Raw genomic sequence first — 26802 nt, 5'->3', positions numbered from 1 at the left:
TACCTGTCCTGGGGAGTGTTTGATGGGGACAGTGTAGAGGGAGCTTTACTCTGTATCTAACCCCGTGCTGTACCTGTCCTGGGGAGTGTTTGATGGGGACAGTGTAGAGGGAGCTTTACTCTGTATCTAACCCCCGTGCTGTACCTGTCCTGGGGAGTGTTTGATGGGGACAGTGTAGAGGGAGCTTTACTCTGTATCTAACCCCCGTGCTGTACCTGTCCTGGGAGTGTTTGATGGGGGACAGTGTAGAGGGAGCTTTACTCTGTATCTAACACCCGTACTGTACCTGTCCTGGGGAGTGTTTGATGGGGACAGTGTAGAGGGAGCTCCCACGTGCTGAATGACCTGATTAGCGGTTGCAGTGATATTGTCCGGGGATAAATGTCGATTCCAGGACACGGGAGAGAACAGGGTCTCCGGTGTAATAAAGGCTGGGCAGTCCTGTGTCGACTTACAGGTTGGGCTGCAGTTAACGAAGCTCACTTCTCATTCCAGGAAGGCGCTGTTTTCCCCCACACACACACCACCCCCCCCCCCCACCCCCACCCCCCCCCACCCCCGGAGGTGCGTTCGACGTCGCTCGTCCAGGAGGAAAAGCGGGAGAAGTCGTGGCGTTTCCCGGCGAAACAGCCTGCGCTCCGCCTGACACCGCACTTCCTGCAGGTAAGGGTCCACCGCTAATTGTTACAATGTGTTTTCCACCATGTTTCTTAATGACGTGTATGAATGAATAGAGCATTGCGTGAGCAGTCTTGTGGTTGACGGATAGTTATGTGAGAAAGAATCTTGCATTTCTGCAGCGCCTTTCGCAACCTGAGGATGTCCCTCCCGAAGCGCGACCCACCCTACGAAAGCCGTTTGAGGTGTTGTCACTGCTGTAATGTAGGAGATGCAGCAGCCAGCTTGCAGAAGCAAAAATGAGGACATGACTGTTTGTTTGTGAGTGATGTTAGTTGAGAGATAAATATTGCCCCAGAGCAGTGAACTCCCCCACCGCCCTCCTGACCTGCTCACGCCCTCCCCTTCCACTCGTGGCTGTGCGATCTTTTACATCCACTTGAGAGAGCGGTGAGTCTCGGGTTCAATATCTCATCGAAAGGAAGCACCTCCAACTTCGCAGCACTCCCTCATTAATGCCTCTCCGACAGTGCAGCACTCCCTCAGTACTGACCCTCCGACAGCGCGGCGCTCCCTCAGTACTGACCCTCCGACAGTGCAGCACTCCCTCAGTACTGACCCTCCGACAGTGCGGCGCTCCCTCAGTACTGACCCTCCGACAGTGCGGCGCTCCCTCAGTACTGACCCTCCGACAGTGCGGCGCTCCCTCAGTACTGACCCTCCGACAGTGCGGCGCTCCCTCAGTACTGACCCTCCGACAGTGCGGCGCTCCCTCAGTACTGACCCTCCGTCAGTGTGGCGCTCCCTCAGTACTGACCCTCCGACAGTGCGGAGCTCCCTCAGTACTGACCCTCCGACAGTGCGGAGCTCCCTCAGTACTGACCCTCCGACAGTGACGCGCTCCGTCAGTACTGACCCTCCGACAGTGCGGTGCTCCCTCAGTACTGACCCTCCGACAGTGCGGCGCTCCCTCAGTACTGACCCTCCGACAGTGCGGCGCTCCCTCTGTACTGGACTTGAAGTGTCAGCTTGATTTCTATGCTCGAGTCTCAGGAGCAGGGCACCGTGAGGGGTTACTGTACTCTTCACCGTGCTGGCTGTTGTACAGGCGATGGGTTATTGTAAGTGTTGTACAAACGAGGGGTTACTGTACTGTCCGCCCTGCTGGGTGTTTTACAGGCGAGGGGTTATTGTACTGTAATGAAGATAAAAAATGCTGGAAATACTCTGCAGATCTGGCAGCATTTGTGGAGAGAGAAGCAGAGTTAACGTTTCAGGTCAGTGACCCTTCAGAACTGGCATTTTTAGAAATGTAAGAGGTTATTTTTTTATTTATTTAGAGATACAGCACTGAAACAGGCCCTTCGGCCCACCAAGTCTGTGCCGACCATCAACCACCCATTTATACTAATCCTACATTAATCTCATATTCCTACCACATCCCCACCTTCCCTCAATTCCCCTACCACCTACCTATACTAGGGGCAATTTATAATGGCCAATTTACCTGTCAACCTGCAAGTCTTTGGCATAAGCAAGTAAAGCGGGGGTGGGGCAAGAGATAACAAAGGAGAAGCTGTAGATAGGACAAGGTCACAGAATAGCTGACCAGAAGGTCATGGAGCAAAGGCAAACAATATGTCAATGGTGAGTTGAAAGTCACAAAGCATTAGTACAGATAGGGTGTTAATGGACTGAAAATTGAACAGTTGCAAGTACAAACATGAAAAAAAAAACAGTGAGTAAGCAAACTGAACAAACTAAGATGAAATAAAATAAAATAAACACACAAAAATATAAAAAAAGGAAAAAGGAAAAAAACTAAAAATAAAAGTAAAATGCAGGGCCCGTCATTTTCTGAAATTATTGAATTCAATGTTCAGTCTGGCAGGCTGTAGTGTGCCTAATCGGTAAATGAGATGCTGTTCCTCGAGCTTGCGTTGATGTTCACTGGAACACTGCAGCAATCCCAGGACAGAGATGTGAGCATGAGAGCAGGGGGGAGTGTTGAAATGGCAAGCAACCGGAACCTTGGGGTCCTGCTTGCGGACTGAGCGGAGGTGTTCCGCAAAACGGTCACCCAGTCTGCGTTTGGTCTCCCCAATGTTGAGGAGACCACATTGTGAGCAGCGGATACAGTATACTACATTGAAAGAAGTACAAGTAAATCGCTGCTTCACCTGAAAGGAGTGTTTGGGGCCTGGGATAGTGAGGACAGAGAGGAGGTAAATGGGCAGGTATTACACCTCCTGCGATTGCAGGGGAAGGTGCCCTGGGACGGGGACGAGGTGGTGGGGGTAATGGAGGAGTGGACCAGGGTGTCGCGGAGGGACCGATCCCTTCGGAATGCTGACATGGGGAAGGGAGGGGAAGATGTGTTTGGTAGTGGCATCACGCTGGAGGTGGCGGAAATGGCGGAGGATGATCCTTTGGATATGGAGGCTGATGGGGTGGAAAGCGAGGACAAGGGAAACCCTGTTGCGGTTCTGGGAGGGAGGGGAAGGGGTGAGGGTAGTGGTGCAGGAAATGGGCGGACACGGTTGAGGGCCCTGTCAACCACCGTGGGGGGGAATCCTCGGTTGAGGAAAAAGGAACACATATCAGAAGAGCTGTTGTGGAAGGTAGCATCATCAGAGCAGATGTGTCGGAGATGGAGAAACTGGGATAATGGAATGGAGTCCTTACAGGAGGTAGGGTGTGAAGAAGTGTAGTCAAGGTAGCTGTGGGAGTCAGTGGGTTTATAATGGATATTAGTAGACAGCCTATCACCAGAGATAGAGACAGTAGTCGAGGAAGGGAAGGGAAGTTTCGGAGATGGACCATGTAAAGGTGAGAGAAGGGTGGAAATTAGAAGCAAAGTTGATAAAGTTTTCCAGTTTGTGATGGGAGCAGGAAACGACACCGATACAGTCATCAATGTACCGGAAAAAGAGTTGGGGGAGGGGGCCTGAGTAGGACTGGAACAAGAAATGTTTGACATATCCAACAAAAAGACAGGCATAACTAGGGCCCATGCGGGTACCCATAGCAACACCTTTTACTTGGAGGAAGTAAGTGGAGATTGAAGGAGATGTTGTTCAATGTGAGAACAAGTTCAGCCAAGTGGAGGAGGGTGGTGGTGGATGGGGACTGGTTGGGCCTCTGCTCAAGGAAGAAGTAGAGATCCCTAAAACTGTCCTGGTGGGGGATGGAGGTGTAGAGAGATTGGACGTTCGTAGTGTACTGTACACCGTGCTGGATGCTGTACAAGCAAGGGGTTATTGTACTGTACACTGTGAAGAGTGTTGCACAGGCGAGGGGTTATTGTACTGTACACTGTGCTGGCTGTTGTACAAGCAAGGGGTTATTGTACTGTACACTGTGCTGGATGTTGTACAAGCAAGGGGTTATTGTACTGCACACCGTGCTGGATGTTGTACAGGCGAGGGGTTATTGTACTGTACACTGTGATGAGTGTTGTACAAGCAAGGGGTTATTGTACTGTACACCGTGCTGGATGTTGTACAAGCAAGGGGTTATTGTACTGTACACCGTGCTGGATGTTGTAGAGGCGAGGGGTTATTTTACTGTACACTGTGATGAGTGTTGTACAGGCGAGGGGTTATTTTATTGCACACCGTGCTGGATGTTGTACAGGCGAGGGGTTATTGTACTGTACACTGTGATGAGTGTTGTACAGGTGAGGGGTTATTGTTCTGTACGTGGTGCTGAGTAGAGTACAGGCGTGGGGTTATTGTACTGTACATGGTGCAGAGTAGAGTATGGGGAGGGGTTATTGTACTGTACATGGTGCTGGGTAGACACAGGCGAGGGGTTGTTGTACTTTACATGGTGCTGCGCAGAGTACAGGCGAGGGGTTATTCTACTGTACATGGTGCTGAGTAGAGTACGGGTGAGGGGTTATTGTACTGTACATGGTTCTGAGTAGAGAACAGGCGAGGGGTTGTTGTACTGTATATGGTGCAGGGTAGATTACAGGTGAGGGATTTTTGTACTGTGCATGGTTCTGAGTAGAGTACAGGTGAGGGGTTATTCTACTGTACATGGTGCTGAGTAGAGTACAGGCGAGGGGTTATTGTACTGCACATTGAGCTGAGAAGAGTACAGGTGAGGTGTTATTGCACTGTACATGGTGCGGAGTAGAGTACAGGTGAGGGATTATTGTACTGTACATGGTGCTGAGTAGATTACAGGCGAGGGGTTATTGTACTGTACATGGTGCGGAGTAGAGTACAGGCGAGGGGTTATTGTACTGTACCTGGTGCTGAGTAGATTACAGGTGAGGGGTTATTGTACTGTACATGGTGCAGAGGAGAGTACAGGCGAGGGGTTATTGTACAGTACATGGTGCAGAGTAGAGTACAGGGAGGGGTTATTGTACTGTACATGGTGCTGAGTAGAGTACGGGGAGGGGTTATTGTACTGTACATGGTGCAGAGTAGAGTACGGGGAGGGGTTATTGTTCTGTACATGGTGTTGGGTAGAGTACGGGGAGGGGTTATTGTACTGTACATGGTGTTGGGTAGAGTACGGGGAGGGGTTATTGTACTGTACATGGTGCAGCGTAGAGTACAGGGAGGGGTTATTGTACTGTACATGGTGCAGAGTAGAGTACGGGGAGGGGTTATTGTACTGTACATGGTGCAGAGTAGAGTACAGGCGAGGGGTTATTGTACTGTACATGGTGCTGAGTAGAGTACAGGCCAGGGGTTATTGTACTGTCCATGGTGCTGGGTAGAGACAGGGGAGTGGTTATTATACTGTACATGGTGCAGAGTTGAATACAGGCGAGTGGTTATTGTACTGCACATGGTGCTGAGTAGAGTACAGGCGAGGGGTTATTGTACAGTACATAGTGCTTTTTTAGAGTACAGGGAGGGGTTATTGTACTGTACATGGTGCTGGGTAGAGTACATGCGAGGGGTTATTGTACTGTACATGGTGCAGTGTAGTGTACGGGGAGGGGTTATTGTCCAGTACATGGTGCTGGGTAGAGTACAGGCGAGGGGTTATTGTACTGTACCTGGTGCTGGCTAGAGTACAGGCGAGTGGTTATTGTACTGTACATGGTGCTGAGTAGAGTACAGGCGGGGGGTTATTGTACTGTACATGGTGCTGAGTAGAGTACAGGCGAGAGGTTATTGTACTGTACGTGGTGCTGAGTAGATTACAGGCGAGGGGTTATTGTACTGTACATGGTGCTGAGTAGAGTACAGGCGAGAGGTTATTGTACTGTACGTGGTGCTGAGTAGATTACAGGCGAGGGGTTATTGTACAGTACATGGTGCTGGGTAGATTATAGGCGAGCGGTTATTCTACTGTATATGGTGCTGAGTAGATTATAGGAGAGGGGTTATTGTACTGTGCATGGTGCTGGGTAGAGTACGGGGAGGGGTTATTGTACTGTACATGGTGTTGGGTAGAGTACGGGGAGGGGTTATTGTACTGTACATGGTGTTGGGTAGAGTACGGGGAGGGGTTATTGTACTGTACATGGTGCAGCGTAGAGTACAGGGAGGGGTTATTGTACTGTACATGGTGCAGAGTAGAGTACGGGGAGGGGTTATTGTACTGTACATGGTGCAGAGTAGAGTACAGGCGAGGGGTTATTGTACTGTACATGGTGCTGAGTAGAGTACAGGCCAGGGGTTATTGTACTGTCCATGGTGCTGGGTAGAGACAGGGGAGTGGTTATTATACTGTACATGGTGCAGAGTTGAATACAGGCGAGTGGTTATTGTACTGCACATGGTGCTGAGTAGAGTACAGGCGAGGGGTTATTGTACAGTACATAGTGCTTTTTTAGAGTACAGGGAGGGGTTATTGTACTGTACATGGTGCTGGGTAGAGTACATGCGAGGGGTTATTGTACTGTACATGGTGCAGTGTAGTGTACGGGGAGGGGTTATTGTCCAGTAGATGGTGCTGGGTAGAGTACAGGCGAGGGGTTATTGTACTGTACCTGGTGCTGGCTAGAGTACAGGCGAGTGGTTATTGTACTGTACATGGTGCTGAGTAGAGTACAGGCGGGGGGTTATTGTACTGTACATGGTGCTGAGTAGAGTACAGGCGAGAGGTTATTGTACTGTACGTGGTGCTGAGTAGATTACAGGCGAGGGGTTATTGTACTGTACATGGTGCTGAGTAGATTACAGGCGAGGGGTTATTGTACTGTACATGGTGCTGAGTAGAGTACAGGCGAGGGGTTATTGTACTGTACATGGTGCTGAGTAGAGTACAGGCGGGGGGTTATTGTACTGTACATGGTGTGAGTAGAGTACAGGCGAGAGGTTATTGTACTGTACGTGGTGCTGAGTAGATTACAGGCGAGGGGTTATTGTACTGTACATGGTGCTGAGTAGATTACAGGCGAGGGGTTATTGTACTGTACATGGTGCTGAGTAGAGTACAGGCGAGGGGTTATTGTACTGTACATGGTGCTGAGTAGATTACAGGCGAGGGGTTATTGTACTGTACATGGTGCTGAGTAGATTACAGGCGAGGGGTTATTGTACTGTACAAGGTGCAGAGTAGAGTACAGGCGAGGGGTTTTTGTACTGTTCATGGTGCTGAGTAGAGTACAGGCGAGGGGTTTTTGTACTGTTCATGGTGCTGAGTAGATTACAGGGAGGGGTTATTGTACTGTACATGGTGCTGGCTAGAGTACAGGCGAGTGGTTATTGTACTGTACATGGTGCTGAGTAGAGTACAGGCGGGGGGTTATTGTACTGTACATGGTGCTGAGTAGAGTACAGACGAGAGGTTATTGTACTGTACGTGGTGCTGAGTAGATTACAGGCGAGGGGTTATTGTACTGTACATGGTGCTGAGTAGATTACAGGCGAGGGGTTATTGTACTGTACATGGTGCTGAGTAGAGTACAGGCGAGGGGTTATTGTACTGTACATGGTGCTGAGTAGAGTACAGGCGGGGGGTTATTGTACTGTACATGGTGTGAGTAGAGTACAGGCGAGAGGTTATTGTACTGTACGTGGTGCTGAGTAGATTACAGGCGAGGGGTTATTGTACTGTACATGGTGCTGAGTAGATTACAGGCGAGGGGTTATTGTACTGTACATGGTGCTGAGTAGAGTACAGGCGAGGGGTTATTGTACTGTACATGGTGCTGAGTAGATTACAGGCGAGGGGTTATTGTACTGTACATGGTGCTGAGTAGATTACAGGCGAGGGGTTATTGTACTGTACAAGGTGCAGAGTAGAGTACAGGCGAGGGGTTTTTGTACTGTTCATGGTGCTGAGTAGAGTACAGGCGAGGGGTTTTTGTACTGTTCATGGTGCTGAGTAGATTACAGGGAGGGGTTATTGTACTGTACATGGTGCTGAGTAGATTACAGGTCAGGGGTTATTGTATTGTACATGGTGCAGAGTAGAGTTCAGCTGAGGTGTTATTGTACTGTACATGGTGCTGAGTAGAGTATGGGGAGGGGTTATTGTACTGTACATGGTGCTGAGTAGATTATAGGCGAGGGGATATAGTACTGTGCATGGTGCTGAGTAGAGTACGGGGAGGGGTTATTGTACTGTGCATGGTGCAGAGGAGAGTACAGGCGAGGGGTTATTGTACTGTACATGGTGCTGAGTAGAGTACGGGGAGGGGTTTTTGTACTGTTCATGGTGCAGCGTAGATTACAGGTCAGGGGTTATTGTACTGTACATGGTGCTGGGTAGATTACAGTGGAGGGGTTATTGTACTGTACATGGTGCTGTGTAGATTACAGGCGAGGGGTTATTGTTCTGTACATGGTGCTGAGTAGAGTTCAGGTGAGGGGTTATTGTACTGTACGTGGTGCTGGGTTGAGTACAGGTGAGGGGTTATTGTACTGAACATGGTGCTGTGTAGATTACAGGCGAGGGGTTATTGTACTGTACATTGTGCTGTGTAGAATATAGGCGAGGGTTTATTCAACTGTACATAATGCTGGGTAGATTATAGGCGAGGCGTTATTGTACTGTACATGGTGCCGAGTAAAGTACATGCGAGGGGTTTTTGTACTGTACATTGTGCTGGGGAGAGTATGGGGAGGGGTTATTGTACTGTACAAGGTGCTGGGTAGAGTACGGGGAAGGGTTATTGTACTGTACATGGTGCTGGGTCGAGTACGGGGAGGGGTTATTGTACTGTTCATGGTGCTGAGTAGATTACAGGCGAGGGGTTATTGTACTGTCCATGGTGCTGAGTAGAGTACAGGCGAGGGGTTTTTGTACTGTACATGGTGCAGAGTAGAGTACGGGGAGGGGTTTTTGTACTGTACATGGTGCAGAGTAGAGTACGGGGAGGGGTTATTGTACTGTACAAGGTGCAGAATAGAGTACAGGGAGGGGTTATTGTACTGTACATGGTGCAGAGTAGAGTACGGGGAGGGGTTATTGTACTGTACATGGTGCAGAGTAGAGTACAGGGAGGGGTTATTGTACTGTACATGGTGCTGGGTAGAGTACCGGCGAGGGGTTATTGTACTGAACATGGTGCTGAGTAGAGTACAGGTCAGGGGTGATTGTACTGTACATGGTGCAGCGTAGAGTACAGGGAGGGGTTATTGTACAGTACATGGTGCAGAGTAGAGTACAGGCGAGCGGTTATTCTACTGTATATGGTGCTGAGTAGATTATTGGAGAGGGGTTATTGTACTGTGCATGGTGCTGGATAGAGTACGGGGAGGGGTTATTGTACTGAACATGGTGTTGGGTAGAGTACCGGCGAGGGGTTATTGTACTGTACATGGTGCAGAGTAGAGTACAGGCGAGTGGTTATTGTACTGCACATGGTGCTGAGTAGAGTACAGGCGAGGGGTTATTGTACTGTACATGGTGCAGAGTAGAGTACCGGCGAGGGGTTATTGTACTGAACATGGTGCTGAGTAGAGTACAGGTCAGGGGTGATTGTACTGTACATGGTGCTGGGTGGAGTACAGGCGAGGGGTTATTGTACTGTACATGGTGCTGGGTAGAGTACAGGTCAGGGGTTATTGTACTGTACATGGTGCTGGGTAGATTACAGGCGAGGGTTTATTCTACTGTACATCATGCTGGGTAGATTATAGGCGAGGCGTTATTGTACTGTACATGGTGCAGAGTAGAGTACGGGGAGAGGTTATTGTACTGTACATGGTGCTGGGTAGAGTACGGGGAGAGGTTATTGTACTGTACATGGTGCTGGGTAGAGTACTGGGAGAGGTTATTGTACTGTACATGGTGCTGCGTAGATTACAGGCGAGGGGTTATTGTACTGTCCATGGTGCTGAGTAGATTACAGGCGAGGGGTTATTGTACTGAACATGGTGCAGAGTAGATTACAGGCGAGGGGTTATTGTACTGTACATGGTGCAGAGTAGAGTACAGGCGAGTGGTTATTGTACTGCACATGGTGCTGATTGGAGTACAGGCGAGGGGTTATTGTACTGAACATGGTGCTGAGTAGATTACAGGCGAGGGGTTATTGTACTGTACATGGTGCAGAGTAGATTACAGGCGAGTGGTTATTGTACTGCACATGGTGCTGATTAGAGTACAGGCGAGGGGTTATTGTACTGTACATCGTGCTGGGTAGAGTACAGGCGAGGGGTTATTGGCCTGTATGTTGTCGAAGATTTGGTATTTCTGTTGTCATCGCCTGTCTGCCTTTAATGGTCGGATTGTACCACTTGCCAATCTGATAGGCATTCTTCTGGAAATACTTTCAAAATAAGTGGCAGGGCTATTTTTGGAGGCACTTGGTGCTCTCTGAATTGCTCAAGGTCATGTCCAGACATTTCAGATGATGAAGAAAGTTATGTGTGAACCATGTGACAGCTCGGCCTGATGGCCCACTTTTGAGTCTTGCAGGCGTGCTTTGACATCAGTGTGTGCTGACTCATTAGTCCCCTGCCGCATGTGGACGAACCAAACCAGTTAGATCAAAAAAAGATGATTCACTTGCAAAAGTATTTTGGAATATTTCCTAGAAATAAGCAGAAGTTAGGAAAAAAAAACAGCAGCCCGTCCGTTTCTGAAAAGTCTCTTCAGCTGACTTTGAAAGTGATCCCACATTTGATTCTGAGAAGATCATTCAGACCTTTCCAGCAGTGTCACAGTGAGTCAGAGGCTCGTGGGCAGCGTTGCCTCTCGGCCGTGTGGCGATCCGAAGGTTCCTGCGCAGGTTGCGGACGGGTCAGCCCTTTCAACCGATCACGTGATGCGCATACCCTTTAGGGCTGCAGCACACTTAAACGAATCACCCGTACGCTCCAAAAAAAAATTCCGGGGAGCTCTGGTCGAGGTTTCGAGCCCCCAGTCCAGAGACTTGAGCCCCGTAATCCCAGCCTGACACGACCCCTGGTGTCAGTACTGAGGGAGCGCCGCGCCGTCGGAGGGTCAGTACTGAGGGAGCGCCGCACTGTCGGAGGGTCAATACTGAGGGAGCGCTGCACTGTCGGAGGGTCAGTACTGGGGGAGCGCCGCACTGTCGGAGGGTCAGTACTGAGGGAGTGCCGCACTGTCGGAGGGTCAGTACTGAGGGAGTGCCGCCCTGTCGGAGTGTCAGTACTGAGGGAGTGCCGCACTGTCGGAGGGTCAGTACTGAGGGAGCGCCGCCCTGTCGGAGGGTTAGTACTGAGGGAGCACCGCACTGTCGGAGGGTCAGTACTGAGGGAGCGCCGCGCCGTCGGAGGGTCAGTACTGAGGGAGTGCCGCACTGTCGGAGGGTCAGTACTGAGGAAGCGCCGCGCTGTCGGAGGGTCAGTACTGAGGGAGCGCCGCACTGTCGGAGGGTCAGTACTGAGGGAGCGCTGCACTGTCGGAGGGTCAGTACTGAGGGAGCGCCGCACTGTCGGAGGGTCAGTACTGAGGGAGTGCCGCACTGTCGGAGGGTCAGTACTGAGGAAGCGCCGCGCTGTCGGAGGGTCAGTACTGAGGGAGCGCCGCACTGTCGGAGGGTCAGTACTGAGGGAGCGCCGCACTGTCGGAGGGTCAGTACTGAGGGAGCGCCGCCCTGTCGGAGGGTCAGTACTGAGGGAGCGCCGCACTGTCGGAGGGTCAGTACTGAGGGAGAGCCGCACTGTCGGAGGGTCAGTACTGAGGGAGCGCCGCCCTGTCGGAGGGTCAGTACCGAGGGAGTGTCGCACTGCCGGAGGGTCAGTACTGAGGGAGTGTCACACTGTCGGAGGGTCAGTACTGAGGGAGCGCCGCGCTGTCGGAGGGTCAGTACTGAGGGAGCGCCGCCCTGTCGGAGGGTCAGTACCGAGGGAGTGTCGCACTGTCGGAGGGTCAGTACTGAGGGAGTGTCACACTGTCGGAGGGTCAGTACTGAGGGAGCGCCGCGCTGTCGGAGGGTCAGTACTGAGGGAGCGCCGCACTGTCGGAGGGTCAGTACTGAGGGAGCGCCGCACTGTCGGAGGGTCAGTACTGAGGGAGTGCCGCACTGTCGGAGGGTCAGTACTGAGGAAGCGCCGCGCTGTCGGAGGGTCAGTACTGAGGGAGCGCCGCACTGTCGGAGGGTCAGTACTGAGGGAGCGCCGCACTGTCGGAGGGTCAGTACTGAGGGAGCGCCGCCCTGTCGGAGGGTCAGTACTGAGGGAGCGCCGCCCTGTCGGAGGGTCAGTACCGAGGGAGTGTCGCACTGCCGGAGGGTCAGTACTGAGGGAGTGTCACACTGTCGGAGGGTCAGTACTGAGGGAGCGCCGCGCTGTCGGAGGGTCAGTACTGAGGGAGCGCCGCCCTGTCGGAGGGTCAGTACCGAGGGAGTGTCGCACTGTCGGAGGGTCAGTACTGAGGGAGTGTCACACTGTCGGAGGGTCAGTACTGAGGGAGCGCCGTGCTGTCGGAGGGTCAGTACTGAGGGAGCGCCGCACTGTCGGAGGGTCAGTACTGAGGGAGCGCCGCACTGTCGGAGGGTCAGTACTGAGGGAGTGCCGCACTGTCGGAGGGACCGTCTTTCAGGAAGAGACGTTAAACCCGAGGCCCCCTCAGGTGGATGTAAAAGAGCCCACGGCCACTATCGGAAGATGAATAGGACAGCGAGGGGGTGTGGGTGGTGGGAAGTTCTCCTCAGTGTCTTGGGGCCGATATCTATCCCTCGACAAACACCCAGCTGGATTTCCAGCATTTTCTGCTTCGATTTCAAATTTCCAACATCTGCAGCGTTTTGCTTTTGTAACACTCAACCGAGAATCTTTGGCCATTATTATGCCATACTGTGGGATCTTGCTGTGTGCCAATCGGCTGCCGTGTTGTCCCGTTCGCAGCGCTGACTGCACTGACTGCGCCGCACTTTGGGATGTATTGAGGTTGTGAAAGGCGCCGGGCGAATGCAGCACCTTGCCTCCTTTGTGCCGCGGGAGGCTCTGCTCATGACAACAGGAGCTGTTGGATAGCTGACGGCTGATTGCATGATCACAGGACCCTGCAGGAAGGTTCCTGACGTGTCACTGACAGAGCTGGTGCGGGGAGGATGTGGGGGCAGAACCTGACAGCTGAGTCGAGCCGCCCACGGAAACCACAGCGCAGACGGACCACTCAGCTGACAGAGCAGAGACAGGCGACAGCGTCCCCCTGTGCTCACTGACCTACTTTCTTTCCCTGACGAGCAATGCTTCGATTTTAAAATGTTTATCATTGTTTTCAAATCAACCCCAAGGCCTCAATTCCCATCCCTATCTCTGTAACCTCCTCCAGCCCCTACAACCCTCCCTATCTCTGTAACCTCCTCCAGCCCCTACAACCCTCCCTATCTCTGTAACCTCCCCCAGCCTCTACAACCCTCCCTATCTCTGTAACCCCCTTCAGCTCCTACAACCCTCCCTATCTCTGTAACCTCCCCCAGCCCCTACAACCCTCCCTATCTCTGTAACCTCCTCCAGCCCCTACAACCGTCCCTCTCTGTAACCTCCTCCAGCCCCTACAACCCTCCCTATCTCTGTAACCTCCCCCAGCCCCTACAACCCTCCCTATCTCTGTAACCTCCCCCAGCCCCTACAACCCTCCCTATCTCTGTAACCTCCTCCAGCTCCTACAACCCTCCCTATCTCTGTAACCTCCTCTAGTTCCTACAACCCTCCCTATCTCTGTAATCTCCTCCAGCCCCTACGACCCTCCGTATCTCTGTCACCTCCTCCAGTTGCTACAACCCTCCCTATCTCTGTAACCTGCTCCAGCCCCTTCAACCCTCCCTATCTCTGTAACCTCCTCCGGCCCCTACAACCCTCCCTATCTCTGTACCTCCTCCGGCCGCTACAACCCTCCCTATCTCTGTAACCTCCTCCAGCCCCTACAACTATCCCTCTCTGTAACCTCCTCCAGCCCCTACAACCCTCCCTATCTCAGTAATCTCCTCCAGCCCCTACAACCCTCCCTATCTCAGTAATCTCCTCCAGCCCCTACAACCGTCCCTCTCTGTAACCTACTCCAGCCCCTACAACCCTCCCTATCTCTGTAACCTCCTCCAGCCCCTACAACCTTCCCTATCTCTGTAACCTCCTCCAGCCCCTACAACCGTCCCTATCTCTGTAACCTCCTCCAGCCTCTACAACCTTCCCTATCTCTGTAACCTCCTCCAGCCCCTACAACCCTCCCTATCTCTGTAACCTCCTCCAGCCCCTACAACCCTCCCTATCTCTGTAACCTCCTCCAGCCCCTTACAACACTCCCTATCTCTGTAACCTCCTCCAGCCCCTACTACCCTCCCTATCTCTGTAACCTCCCCCAGCCCCTACAACCCTCCCTATCTCTGTAACCTCCCCCAGCCCCTACAACCCTCCCTATCTCTGTAACCTCCTCCAGCCCCTTACAACACTCCCTATCTCTGTAACCTCCTCCAGCCCCTACTACCCTCCGTATCTCTGTCACCTCCTCCAGTTGCTACAACCCTCCCTATCTCTGTAACCTCCTCCAGCACCTGCAACCCTCCCTATCTCTGTAACCTGCTCCAGCCCCTACAACCCTCCCTATCTCTGTAACCTCCTCCAGCCCCTACAACCCTCCCTATCTCTGTACCTCCTCCAGCCCCTACAACCGTCCCTCTCTGTAACCTCCTCCAGCCCCTACAACCCTCCCTATCTCAGTAATCTCCTCCAGCCCCTACAACCCTCCCTATCTCAGTAATCTCCTCCAGCCCCTACAACTCTCCCTATCTCTGTAACCTCCTCCAGCCCCTACAACCGTCCATCTCTGTAACCTCCTCCAGCCCCTACAACCCTCCCTATCTCTGTAACCTCCTCCAGCCCCTACAACCGTCCATCTCTGTAACCTCCTCCAGCCCCTACAACCCTCCCTATCTCTGTAACCTCCCCCAGCCCCTACAACCCTCCCTATCTCTGTAACCTCCTCCGGCCCCTACAACCCTCCCTATCTCTGTAACCTCCTCCGGCCCCTACAACCCTCCCTATCTCTGTAACCTCCTCCGGCCCCTACAACCCTCCCTATCTCTGTAACCTCCTCCGGCCCCTACAACCCTCCCTATCTCTGTAACCTCCTCCAGCACCTGCAACCCTCCCTATCTCTGTAACCTGCTCCAGCCCCTACAACCCTCCCTATCTCTGTAACCTCCTCCAGCCCCTACAACCCTCCCTATCTCTGTACCTCCTCCAGCCCCTACAACCGTCCCTCTCTGTAACCTCCTCCAGCCCCTACAACCCTCCCTATCTCAGTAATCTCCTCCAGCCCCTACAACCCTCCCTATCTCAGTAATCTCCTCCAGCCCCTACAACTCTCCCTATCTCTGTAACCTCCTCCAGCCCCTACAACCGTCCATCTCTGTAACCTCCTCCAGCCCCTACAACCCTCCCTATCTCTGTAACCTCCCCCAGTCCCTACAACCCTCCCTATCTCTGTAACCTCCTCCGGCCCCTACAACCCTCCCTATCTCTGTAACCTCCTCCGGCCCCTACAACCCTCCCTATCTCTGTAACCTCCTCCGGCCCCTACAACCCTCCCTATCTCTGTAACCTCCTCCGGCCCCTACACCCCTCCCTATCTCAGTAACCCCCTCCAGCTATGAAGAGAGACTGGATAGGCTAGGGTTGTTTTCCTTAGAGCAGAGAAGGCTGAGGGGGGACTTAATTGAGGTGTACAAAATTATGAGGGGCATTGATAGGTTAGATAGGAAGAAACCTTTTCCCTTAGCAGAGGGGTCAATAACTAGGGGGCATAGATTTAAGGTAAGGGGCAGGAGGTTTAGAGGGGATCTGAGGGAAAATGTTTTCACCCAGAGGGTGGTTGGAATCTGGAACACACTGCCTGAAGAGGTGGTGGAGGCAGGAACCCTCACAGCATTTAAGAAGTATTTAGATGAGCACTTGAAAGGCTATAGCATACAAGGCTACGGGCCAAGTGTGGGGAAATGGGATTAGAATAGTTAGATGCTTGATGGCCGGCACAGACACGATGGGCCGAAGGGCCTGTTTCTGTGCTTTGTAACTCGATGAGAAATGTTGTAGGTTAGCCTCCCGGGCTGATTGAGATACTGCTGCTTAACCAGTCACCGGGCCTTGTTGTTGATTCACAGGGATTACAAGGTGAGCCTCTGCTGCCTGAATGAAACGAGCCTCTGCATCCTCCCCTGCCCTGAGCAATGGGTTCAGCCTGCCCAGCCTGACCATCAGCGTAGTGCCGTCCAGCCCGGGCGGCTCCCTGGAGCAGCACCCTCACCACGGCCAGCACCGGCCCTCGCTGGCGGGCAGCCCCGGGGAGATGCCCAGAGCAACGGGAACTGTCCGCGTCTATCTGCCCAACAAGCAACGCACGGTGGTAAGTCATACTGCCCAGCCCGGGTCGGTTAGTTACAGAGTAAAGCTCCCTCTACACTGTCCCCATCAAACACTCCCAGGACAGGTACAGCACGGGGGTTAGATACAGAGTAAAGCTCCCTCTACACTGTCCCCATCAAACACTCCCAGGACAGGTACAGCACGGGGGTTAGATACAGAGTAAAGCTCCCTCTACACTGTCCCCATCAAACACTCCCCAGGACAGGTACAGTACGGGGGTTAGATACAGAGTAAAGCTCCCTCTACACTGTCCCCATCAAACACTCCCCAGGACAGGTACAGCACTGGGATTGGCTGCCCACTGATTTGGGAGCCTGAGTGCATCAACGAGGTGCAGCTGAGAGTGCTGGTGGCAGTTGGAGGTTGCAGAGGTGGAGAGAGGAGCTGCACTGAGCAAGGGAGAGCAGCTACCAACAAGCAGTGGAAAACTCCAACAACAGTCTCCATTAAAGAGAAGAAAGGGACATTTTGTGGAAACAAGGCTTTGTCTGGAGGTGGGTGCTGAACACCAGTAATTTACTTTGGACTGTTGGGGGAGGAACAAGTGGCTGGAACAACAAGGGGTGGGGCTGCCAATTCAACAGGAATCTGTGCTGCTGCAAAAGCACACAGGAAAGCTCCCTCCCCACCCCAATTGCCAAGCCTGGGTCAGCTGAAGCTGCCCAGCTAAACAGACGGAAGGGGATAGATAGTGCCTGGGCAGCTTCAGCTGACCCAGGTGAAGACGACTCCCCCAACCAGAAGACCGGAAGACCAACTTCAAAGACTGTTTTAAGTGTACTGTGAGCACCACCTCCAGAAAGCAAGTCATCCCTTCCAGCCTGTCTTTACCTCTCCTCTCTTACCTCAGCCTCTCCACTAACCTGTTGTTTGTTTGTTTGTCTTTTCAAATTTTTCTGTGAATCTGTAATTTAGTGTGCAAGTCCACAATTTGGGGTGGGTTTAGCTCTTGGACCCATGGCAAGCCCTTCATCACCGGTGGCGGGGCCCTCTACTACCTACGCAGCTGCAGCTTCTGTGGCTGCCCACGTGGCCCCGTCACCCTTTAAATTATTGACATGCAGCCATGGGGTGAAGAGCTATCCCCACCCCAACATGTCTATTGAGGCCTGCGTTAAGGCAATGGCCGTGGTTGTCGGCCCCTCGGCCATTGTTGCGGCCTCAAAGATGTATGGGAAGGCTGTGTTCTTTTTGAAGACCGAGCGGGCGGTGTCCCTGGCCCTGAGTAAAGGGCTCACTGTGGGGGGGACCTTCCTGCCAGTGGACCCTCTGGGGGCCACTGCGCATCGGATAATGTTGTCCAACGTCCCACCCTTCATTCCCAGTGAGCTTCTCCTCCCCCACCTGCACCATCTGGGGGAGGTGAGGTCGGGGATCACCCCAGTCCGGCTTGGTCTTCGGGAGCACAGCCTCCAACATGTCTACTCCTTCCGCCGCCAGTTATTTATGCAGCTGGCGCGGGAGGAGGACACGGAGGGCCAATTTAATGTGGAGTTCCAGGGGACGGCCTACCGCGTCTTTTGGACCTCGGACGGGGCGCGGTGCCACGTCTGCAAGGGGGTGGGGCATGTTCGGAAGAACTGCCCCAACCTCCCGGCCGCCAGCTCCACCTCGGCGGCCCAGAGTGGTTCCACAGCACCTCCTCCCACTCCCCCCGCACATCCAACAGACACCGCTCAGTCGGTTCCGGAGGCTGTGGTTTTCACAGCCTCTGGCGGGGAGGGGAGCGTCCGTCCGAGCGGAAGGAAGACGCGGGGAAAAAAGAAACATCGTGAGGCGCGTCCCCTGGACACTTTGACTCAACCCGAGCCTGAGCTCAGCCCAAAGCCCATTCCCATGGAATCCACCTGTCCCAGGGCTGGGCTCAGGCCCAGGGTGACTAAAAAAGGAAGAAAGGGTGCGGAGGCGGAGGCCTCTGATGACATGGAGGTCTCTGAGTCTCCGCGCCCAAGTGCGAAAAAGAGGAGAAGGCACCCCTCCACAGAAATAACACAGGGCCCTGAGATGCAGGGCCCATCTGTTGGAGGGGAGCTGCCTCCTGTTTCTGGTCCTCAGGTGCCCCCTACCGCCACCACCAAGGCTGCAAAGTCCGGGCAGGTGCTCCCTATTCCTCAGGATGGAGGGGAGGGGATGGCCCCGGTACGTGAGGCCCCTCCTGAAGGAGTAAGTGGGGCCCTGCTTGTGGTGGGGGAGCCTGGGGAAACCGCCCATTCCGCCACTGCGACTGGGTCGGGTGTCCTGAATGAAGGGGAGGGCGAGGCCCCAGAGGGTCGGGCCTCCCAGCCGGAGTCCACCACCAACCAGGAGACACCCGACCCAGTTATAACTGAGAATGCTGCCCCATCTGCTGGGCCTGTGGGTGCTGGCGGAGCGGGAGATGGCCTCCTCTCGCCGCCTCCAGTCTCGGCTCCGGCTGGTTTCCCGGAGTCCGGAACTTCTGTCTCCCCTGGACCAGTCATTGGCCTGGGGATGGAGGTGGAGGGGGGTCCTGAACCGCTGGTGCCTACAGGCTCCAGTTTCACAATAGAACCCAGAGAGGACTCCTCCGCCATCGATCCTGGGGGTGGGATCGTGACGGAGGCGGGACCAGCTGGCGCGGCCGGGACGTCCGCCCCACAGTGTGTGGTGGATGTGTTGGCCGCTGGCGGTGACGACCCGGAGGAGGATGGGGATTCGGTGCGGGGCACGGAGGATGATCTTGATTCCATCGCCAGTGAGGTGGTGGAGTCCCTCGTGCCTCCCACCGAATCTCCTCTCATCCCCACGGCGGAACTCCGGGATTTCCTCGCGGCTTGCAGGGGTTGCCGCAATAAAGTTCAGCTGGCCCTCGACCGTTGGTCGAATCTGGCGCTGATCATCCAGTCCGTCCGTGCCGCCCTTAAGATAGCGGGCAAGCGCGCGGACGTGAAACTGGTTGAGAGGCGCCGTTTTAATGTGTTCCTCAATGGGTTGCTGGGGGAGTGGAGGGCCAGGTGCACTTCCACTCCCTCCTCACAGTGAGCTGTTGGTGACGGGTTTTAAGTACCTTTGACATGAAGATAACCATAGCCAGCCTCAACATCAACGGCAGCAGAGGGGCTCACCGCAGATTTCACAATCTCTCAGTCCTTAGGGAAGGGAGATACGCGGTGAGCTTTCTGCAGGAAACCCACACCGTTCCGGGAGACGAAGCCACCTGGTTCCTGGAGTGGCAGGGTGGGGTCTACATGAGTCACCTCACCCCTATTTCTAGTGGGGTGGCTATCTTGTTGGCCCCGACTTTTCAGCCGGAGATCTTGGGGGTCAAGGAGCTAGTGCCGGGCCGCTTGCTCCACCTCGCCGTTCGCCTGGGTAGCGTGCCGCTCCACTTTGTGAACGTGTACGCGCCCAGGCCCGGCGCTTTGCAAGCGCGCTTCTTTGAAGAAGTGTCCGCTCTCTTGAGCTCCATCGATAGCGGCGAGTGCATCATCCTCGGGGGGGATTTTAACTGCACCCTCGAGGTGGGGGATCGCTCCGGTCCCCAGCGCGGCCAAGCGTCGGTGGAGAAGTTGAGGGGACTGATCAGCTCCCTGAACTTGGTGGACGTCTGGCGGAATCTCCATCCCGACTCCAGCGCCTTCACATGGAGGTCTGGAGGAGGGGGGTCGCGAATCGACCGCCTCTACATTTCGCAGGCGTACGTCTCCCGCGTTTCGGCGGCCTCCATGCGGCTGGTGCCGTGCTCGGACCACCGCCTGGTGTGGGCGGAGTTCACTCCGCTCCGCACGCGGGCGGGGTCCGCGTACTGGCACTTTAACAACCGGCTGCTGGAGGACGTGCGATTTCGGGACTCGTTCTGTCGATTCTGGGCCGACTGGAGAAGGAAGCAGGGGGGCTTCCCCTCCTTGAGGCTATGGTGGGATGTGGGCAAGACTCACATCCGCGTCTTCTGTCAGGAGTACGCGAAGGGGTCGACCAAGAGGCGGGAAGCCGAGATCGGGCGCCTTGAGAGGGAGGTGCTGGACTTGGAATTCCGCCTCGGTCATGCCGTCGCGGACCCGGCCCTGTGGCAGGCGTACAAAGAGAAGAAGGGCGCGCTGAGGAACCTGCAGCTCATAGGGTCCCGAGGCGCGTACGTGAGGTCGCGGATCCAGATCCTGGAAGATTTGGACCGCGCCTCACCCTTCTTCTACTCGCTGGAAAAATGGCGGGGGGTCCGTAAGCAGCTCGTCGAGCTGCTGGCCGACGACGGATCCTCCATCACGGATCCGGAGGGAATGGGCCTCCTGGTCCGGACGTATTACAGTGCGTTGTTCTCTCCGGATCCGTCCAGCGAGGATGCGCGCAGAGTTTTGTGGGAGGACCTGCCGCAGGTCAGCCCGGAGGGCGCCGAAGGATTGGAGGCTCCGCTCACGTTGGCGGAGCTGACTGGCGCCCTCCACCAGCTCTCGAGGGGCAAATCCCCAGGGCTGGATGGGTTGACCGTGGAGTTCCTCAGGGCGTTCTGGGACGTCCTGGGGGACGATTACGCGCGGGTCCTGGGGGAAAGCCTGGCGACCGGGGAGATGCCCCTCTCGTGGCGCAGGGCGGTCATCGTCCTGCTGCCGAAGAGGGGCGATCTCCGCCTGCTTAAAAACTGGCGTCCGGTCTCCCTCCTCAGCACGGATTATAAGATCTTTGCCCGGGCTATGTCTACCCGCCTGGGCTCCGTGCTGGCCCACATGATCCACCCCGACCAGTCCTACACGGTCCCGGGCCGGTCCATCCAGGACAACATCCACCTGGTCCGGGACCTGATCCATCTTTCCCAGAGGACTAGTCAGTCGGTCGCCTTTCTCTCCCTCGATCAGGAGAAGGCGTTCGACAGGGTGGATCACGATTACCTTTTCGGGACTCTGCGCGCTTTCGGACTCGGGCCGCATTTCGTGGCCCGGGTCCGACTTTTATACGCCGCCGCAGAGTGTCTAGTCAAAGTTAACGGGTCCTTGACGGCGCCCCTTCGATTTGGGAGAGGAGTGCGTCAGGGGTGCCCCATGTCCGGCCAATTGTATACCATCTGCGTGGAGCCCTTCCTGTGCCTGCTTCGCAGGAGGTTGACGGGATTGGCTCTGCGCGAGCCGGCCATGCGGGTCGTCCTCTCGGCTTACGCCGACGACGTGCTCCTCGCAATCACAGATCCCGTTGACTTGCGGAGGATGCGCGACTGCCAGCAGACCTTTTCTGCCGCGTCCTCCGCGAGGATCAATTGGGAGAAATGTTCCGGACTCCTGGTTGGTCAGTGGCGGGTGGACTCCCTGCCGGAGGAGATGACACCTTTTGCGTGGAGCACCACGCACCTCCTCTATCTGGGAGTCCACCTTAGCCCCGCTGAGGAAGCCTGGCCGGCAAACTGGCAGGAGTTGGAGGCGAAAGTCACCGCTCGGCTGGGGCGCTGGACAGGACTGCTCCGAGTGCTTTCCTACAGGGGCCGAGCGTTGGTCATAAACCAACTGGTGGCCTCCATGCTGTGGTACCGGTTGGTCACTTTGGCCCCGCCCCCTGTATTTGCCACCAAGATCCAGAAGAAACTCGTCGATTTCTTCTGGGGCAAGAGGAAACACTGGGTCTCTGCCGCGGTCCTGAGTCTCCCGATCGAGGAGGGCGGTCAGTCGCTGGTGTGCGTCCGCACCCAGGCTGCGACTCTCCGCCTTCGGACCCTGCAGAGATACCTGTACGTCGAGCGTCCTCCCAGATGGTGTGCGCTGGCGACGTATTTTTTCCGCCAGTGTCACTGCCTTCAAGACGACACGCAGCTCCCGGTGGAGTCCGTTAGCCGCGCCTCTCTGAGGGAGTTGCCTGTCTTTTACCGGGATCTTTTCCGAGTCTGGAACATGGTCGCCTCCAGTCAGGGCGCTCCCCCGCCGGCGGAGGAGAGCGCCTCGGCTGTCCGGGCGGCCGACTCCGGGGACGGTCCGGCGGGCGGAGGAGTAGCCGAAACCCCCGGGACGCCCCTCACTGCGGCTGGCGAGGGGGCTCGGGAGTGCGGAGCGATCCCGGCCGAGCTGACCCCCGCTGGGCCGGAACTGCTCATCGGACCCAGGCCCCGAAACCCTCCTCGGGAGCCGGTCCCGCACAACCCGAGCCGCCTCTCGGGAATGCCCTCCGTGCCATTCAAATCGGCGCGGAGGGGTTTCCTGTACGGGCTGCTCCTGCACACTTTCCACTTCCTCGCCCTCGTCAGCCGGCCGGACACGCCCTGGCGGTCCGCGTTGCCATCTGGCGGCGAGGGGAAACCCCGATGGAGGTCTCTCTACGCGGGAGTCTTCCCCCTTTACATCGGGGACCTGGGGTGGAGGGTGCTGCACAGAGCAGTCCCGTGCAATAGGCTTTTAAGTAGGTTCACGGACTCCCAGGCCAGCTGTACTTTCTGCGGCCTGGACGAGTCCGTGTTCCACATTTATACGGAGTGTGCGAGGTTGCAGCCCCTATTTGAGTATCTGAAGGGGCTGCTCCTCAAATTCTGGCTGCACTTCAGTCCCACGCTCCTGATCTTTGGGCACCCGGTGCGGAGGGGCTTGGGCCGGGAGGAGGATCTCCTCGTCGGTCTGCTCCTGGGCCTGGCCAAGGTGGCAATTCACAGGTCCAGGTTGCGGGCCGTCGGGGGTTCCGTCCTCCCCGATTGCCTGCCCCTCTTCCGCGGTTACGTTCGCGCCCGGGTGTCCCTGGAAAAGGAGCATGCGGTGTCAGTCGGTACGCTTGAGGCCTTCCGCGACCGGTGGGCACCGCAGGGACTGGAGTGCATCGTCGACGCCGAGAATGGCATTTTAATTTGAGTTTTTTGTTTATTTATCTGTTTTAATAAAGTTATTTTAAAACTGTAAATATGTACATAAAGGGGGCCTGAGGGATAAAGGCCCCCTCGATGTGAAAAATATAAAAGGGGCCTGGGGTATAAAGGTCACCTTGTTTAAAAAAAAAAAAACGAGGTTAGATACAAAAATATAAAAGGGGCCTGGGGTATAAAGGTCACCTTGTGGAAAAAAAAAGAAAAAAAAAAAAAAAAAAAAAACGGGGGTTAGATACAGAGTAAAGCTCCCTCTCCACTTCCTGTTAAACATTGCCAGGTTTTTGAGAGTTGTACTGTGTCTGACTTTGATCTCCTATCCTCTTAACTACCTGCTGTGCTTTTCACAGGTAAATGTTCGTGAGGGGATGACAGTGAACGACAGCTTGGACAAGGCACTGAAAGTCCGAGGTTTGTCCCAGAAATGCTGTGCGGTCTACAGATTCCTTGATGGGTGAGTTACTGACTGCGGCATTTCTGTCTTGAGTTTGTATTGAAGCTGGCAAATGGGGCTTATACACACCAGTGCTGTACACGGGGCTTACTGTGGCTCCGGAGTGCGACACAGACGGCGCGGGGCATTGCAGAGTCCCGTACACGGGGAGCTATATGGATGAGCAGGCGACTGTGCTGTGCTGGTTGTACAACGGGACAGTGCAGTGCGAGGCAGGCGAATCGGCAGGGGGGGGCCGTGTGTTGTCCTTGTAACCACTGACGCCTGTCTCTCTTCTTTCTCCCTTCAGCCACAAGAAGCTGACCGACTGGTCGACCGACATCACGCCCCTGGTGGGCGAGGAGCTCATGGTGGAGGTGCTTGATGAAGTCCCCTTGTCAATGCACAACTTTGTAAGTCCCGAGCTGATCGGCGTCCAGCTCCCCCACCCGTTGCGTTACCCGGCCATTCCCGAAATACCCAGTGGGTTCAACATCTCTTCCTGAAAGGTGGAACCTCCAAGAGTGCAGCCCTCCCTCAAAACTGACTCCCGGGGAGTGTTGAGCCTGGATTATGGGGCTCGAGCCTCTGGATTGCAGGTTGAACCCGCAGCCTTCTGACTCAGAGGCAAGAGCAAGGCTTTTGACACGGTCCCACACGGCGGACTGGTTTAAAAAAAAAAATAAAAGCCCATGGGATCCTGGGAAATGCAGCAAGGTGGATACAGAATTGACTCAGTGGCAGGAAACGAAGGGTAATTGTTGACGGGTGTTTTAGCGACTGGAGGGCTGTTTCCACTGGCGTTCCGCAGGGCTCAGTACTGGTGCCCCTGCTTTTGGTGGTGCATGTTAACGATTTGGACGTAAATGTAGGGGGCACGATCAAGACGTTTGCAGACGACGCAAAGATTGGCCGTGTGGTAGATAGCGAGGAGGGTAGCTGGAGGCTGCAGGAAGATATCGATTGAGCATAAAAGTGGCAAATGGAATTCAACCTGGAGAAGTGTGAGGTGATGCATTCAGGGAGGTCAAGCAAGGCAAAGGAATACACCATTAATGGGAAAATACTGAGAGGTGTCGAGGAAGTGAGCGACCTTGGAGCGAATGTCCACAGATCCCTGAAGGTAGCAGGACAGGTCGATAAGGTGGTTAAGAAGGCATATGGAATCCTTTCCTTTATTAGCCGAGGTATGGAATATAAGAGCAGGGAGGTTATGCTGGAACTGTATAACTCATTGGTTTGGCCACAGCTTGAGTACTGTGTGTAGTTCTGGTCACTTCATTACAGAAAGGATGTAATTGCACTAGAGAGGGTACAGAGGAGATTTACGGGGATGTTGCCAGGACTGGAAAAATGCAGCCGTGAGGAAAGATTGGATCGGCTGGGGTTGTTCTCCTTGGAACAGGGAAGGCTGAGGGGAGATCTGATTGAAATGTACAAAATTGTAAACTTGCCACCCCTCTCCCCGCTCTCCTCCCCCACCCCCCCCGCCAAGAAAAAAAAATAGTTCGGACCGACATGTGGCTCGTCACATTCATGGGACGTGGGTGTCCCTGGCCAGTACAAGTTGGCTTTGAGGAGGTGGCAGTGAGCCGGTACTGGAGTGTGAACCTGGATAATGGGAGTGTGTCTCTGGATTGCTGCAGTGGCCGCGTCCTCCACATCTTCCCCACGCCCCCCCCCCCCATTCCCGACACCCATCCGAGCAAATCCCTGCTGCATGTGTGACCCCGGACACGCGCTGAGCGTGAGCACACTCGGGCGGGGGGAACTGACAACAGAAGGTGGCTGAAAAGTCAAAAGCAGCGAGCACGAGTGATGGTGTAGAGGCAGACTGGGAGAGTTTAGTTTTAGAGATACAGCACTGAAACAGGCCCTTCAGCTCACTGAGTCTGTGCCGACCATCAACCACCCATTTATACTAATCCTACACTAATTCCATATTCCCATCACATCCCCACCTGTCCCTATATATTTCCCGACCACCGACCTATACTCGGGGCAATTTACAACGGCGAATTTACCGACCAACCTGCAGGTCTTTGGCTGTGGGAGGAAACCCGAGCACCCGGAGAAAACCCACGCAGACACAGGGAGAACTTGCAAACTCCGCACAGGCAGTACCCAGAATTGAACCCAGGTCGCTGGAGCTGTGAGGCTGCGGTGCTAACCACTGCGCCACTGTGCTGCCCAGGGTGTCGGGTTGAGCCCCAGACCCTCGGTAACGTCGAGGCCCGCCCCCTGCCCCGCACCGTGATCTGCTCCACTGTAACTCGCCGTGAACCGGCCGAATCTGCCGGGGACGTTGAATTAAGGAGAACGGTAAAATATTTACAGAGAGACTTCAAAGGAATTGGATATATATTTGAACGGGAAAACCTACTTTGAGGACAGTGGGGAAGGAGCAGGAATGCAGAGGGGCGAATTGGGTCACTCTTTCAATGAGGGACTGAATGGTGACTTTCTGAGCTGCATCTAGGACTTCTTGTATTTCTGCATTTGGATCAGATGGGCTGGCAGGTGGCAACTGAAGTTTAACACTGATATGGGGCATGTGTGTGTGTACGTAGGTACACGCAGTGGTGCTCTCATCTCAAGACACCCGGCTGGTTTGCAGTGTGTTGTGAAGGACCTCGGGGTGAGGCTCCAGGGCAGGCGGGGTAGCTGGTGTGTCCCCCCCCCCACACCCCCCGTCACCTCCCCCAGACCGGGCAGAGAAGCGGCAAGGCGGGAAGCGGATGGCGCAGTAACCTGGCTGGCGATTCCTCTCCTCCTGCAGGTCCGGAAGACGTTCTTCAACCTGGCGTTCTGCGACTTCTGCCTGAAGTTCCTGTTCCATGGCTTCCGCTGCCAGACCTGCGGCCACAAGTTCCACGAGCACTGCAGCAGTAAAGTGCCAACGGTGTGCTTGGACCTGGGCAAATAGTGAGTACGAAAGGGAGGGTCCAGGGTGGGGTGGAGCGGCGGAGGCTGGGGGATAGTGAGTACGCTGGTTGAGGGAGGTGGTTTTGGTTGAGGGGGGGGGGGGGAGCGTGTGTGGTGATAGTGAGTACTGATCTAGCCCTGGTGTGATCTGATTCTCTACCGTTGGTTTGCAGCCCGGCTTCTCCCGGTCCCTACGAGGAGCACTCGCTCTCACCGATGCCCACAGCCCAGATGGACCAACTCCTGACCCCTCAGTCGTCCGGAAGGTGAGAACGCGTTGGATGTCT

General features: G+C 54.8%; 1 protein-coding gene across 1 annotated transcript; it reads left to right on the top strand.

The window, feature by feature from the left end:
* The first annotated feature begins 527 nt into the window (after positions 1-527).
* LOC137362538 (serine/threonine-protein kinase A-Raf-like) lies at positions 528-26802 on the top strand. The gene is made up of 6 exons (XM_068026926.1): positions 528-663; positions 16115-16356; positions 23508-23611; positions 23901-24003; positions 26370-26515; positions 26689-26802. Exons 2-6 carry the CDS (start codon positions 16144-16146, stop codon positions 26783-26785), a joined length of 663 nt encoding a protein of 220 aa, XP_067883027.1. The 5' UTR covers positions 528-663; positions 16115-16143; the 3' UTR covers positions 26786-26802.

The sequence above is a fragment of the Heterodontus francisci genome, unplaced genomic scaffold (genome assembly GCF_036365525.1).
Source record: "Heterodontus francisci isolate sHetFra1 unplaced genomic scaffold, sHetFra1.hap1 HAP1_SCAFFOLD_732, whole genome shotgun sequence".
In the NCBI taxonomy this organism is placed as follows: Eukaryota; Metazoa; Chordata; class Chondrichthyes; order Heterodontiformes; family Heterodontidae; genus Heterodontus; species Heterodontus francisci.
This window is presented reverse-complemented; position numbering and strand designations above follow the sequence as displayed.

Excerpts from the sequence above, each read along its gene's own strand:
- LOC137362538 (XM_068026926.1), top strand. The coding sequence starts at position 16,144 with ATGAAACGAGCCTCTGCATCCTCCCCTGCCCTGAGCAATGGGTTCAGC. Across the intron at positions 23,612-23,900 it reads GTCTACAGATTCCTTGATGG|CCACAAGAAGCTGACCGACT; the intron begins GTGAGTTACTGA and ends TTCTCCCTTCAG. Across the intron at positions 26,516-26,688 it reads TGCTTGGACCTGGGCAAATA|CCCGGCTTCTCCCGGTCCCT; the intron begins GTGAGTACGAAA and ends GTTGGTTTGCAG.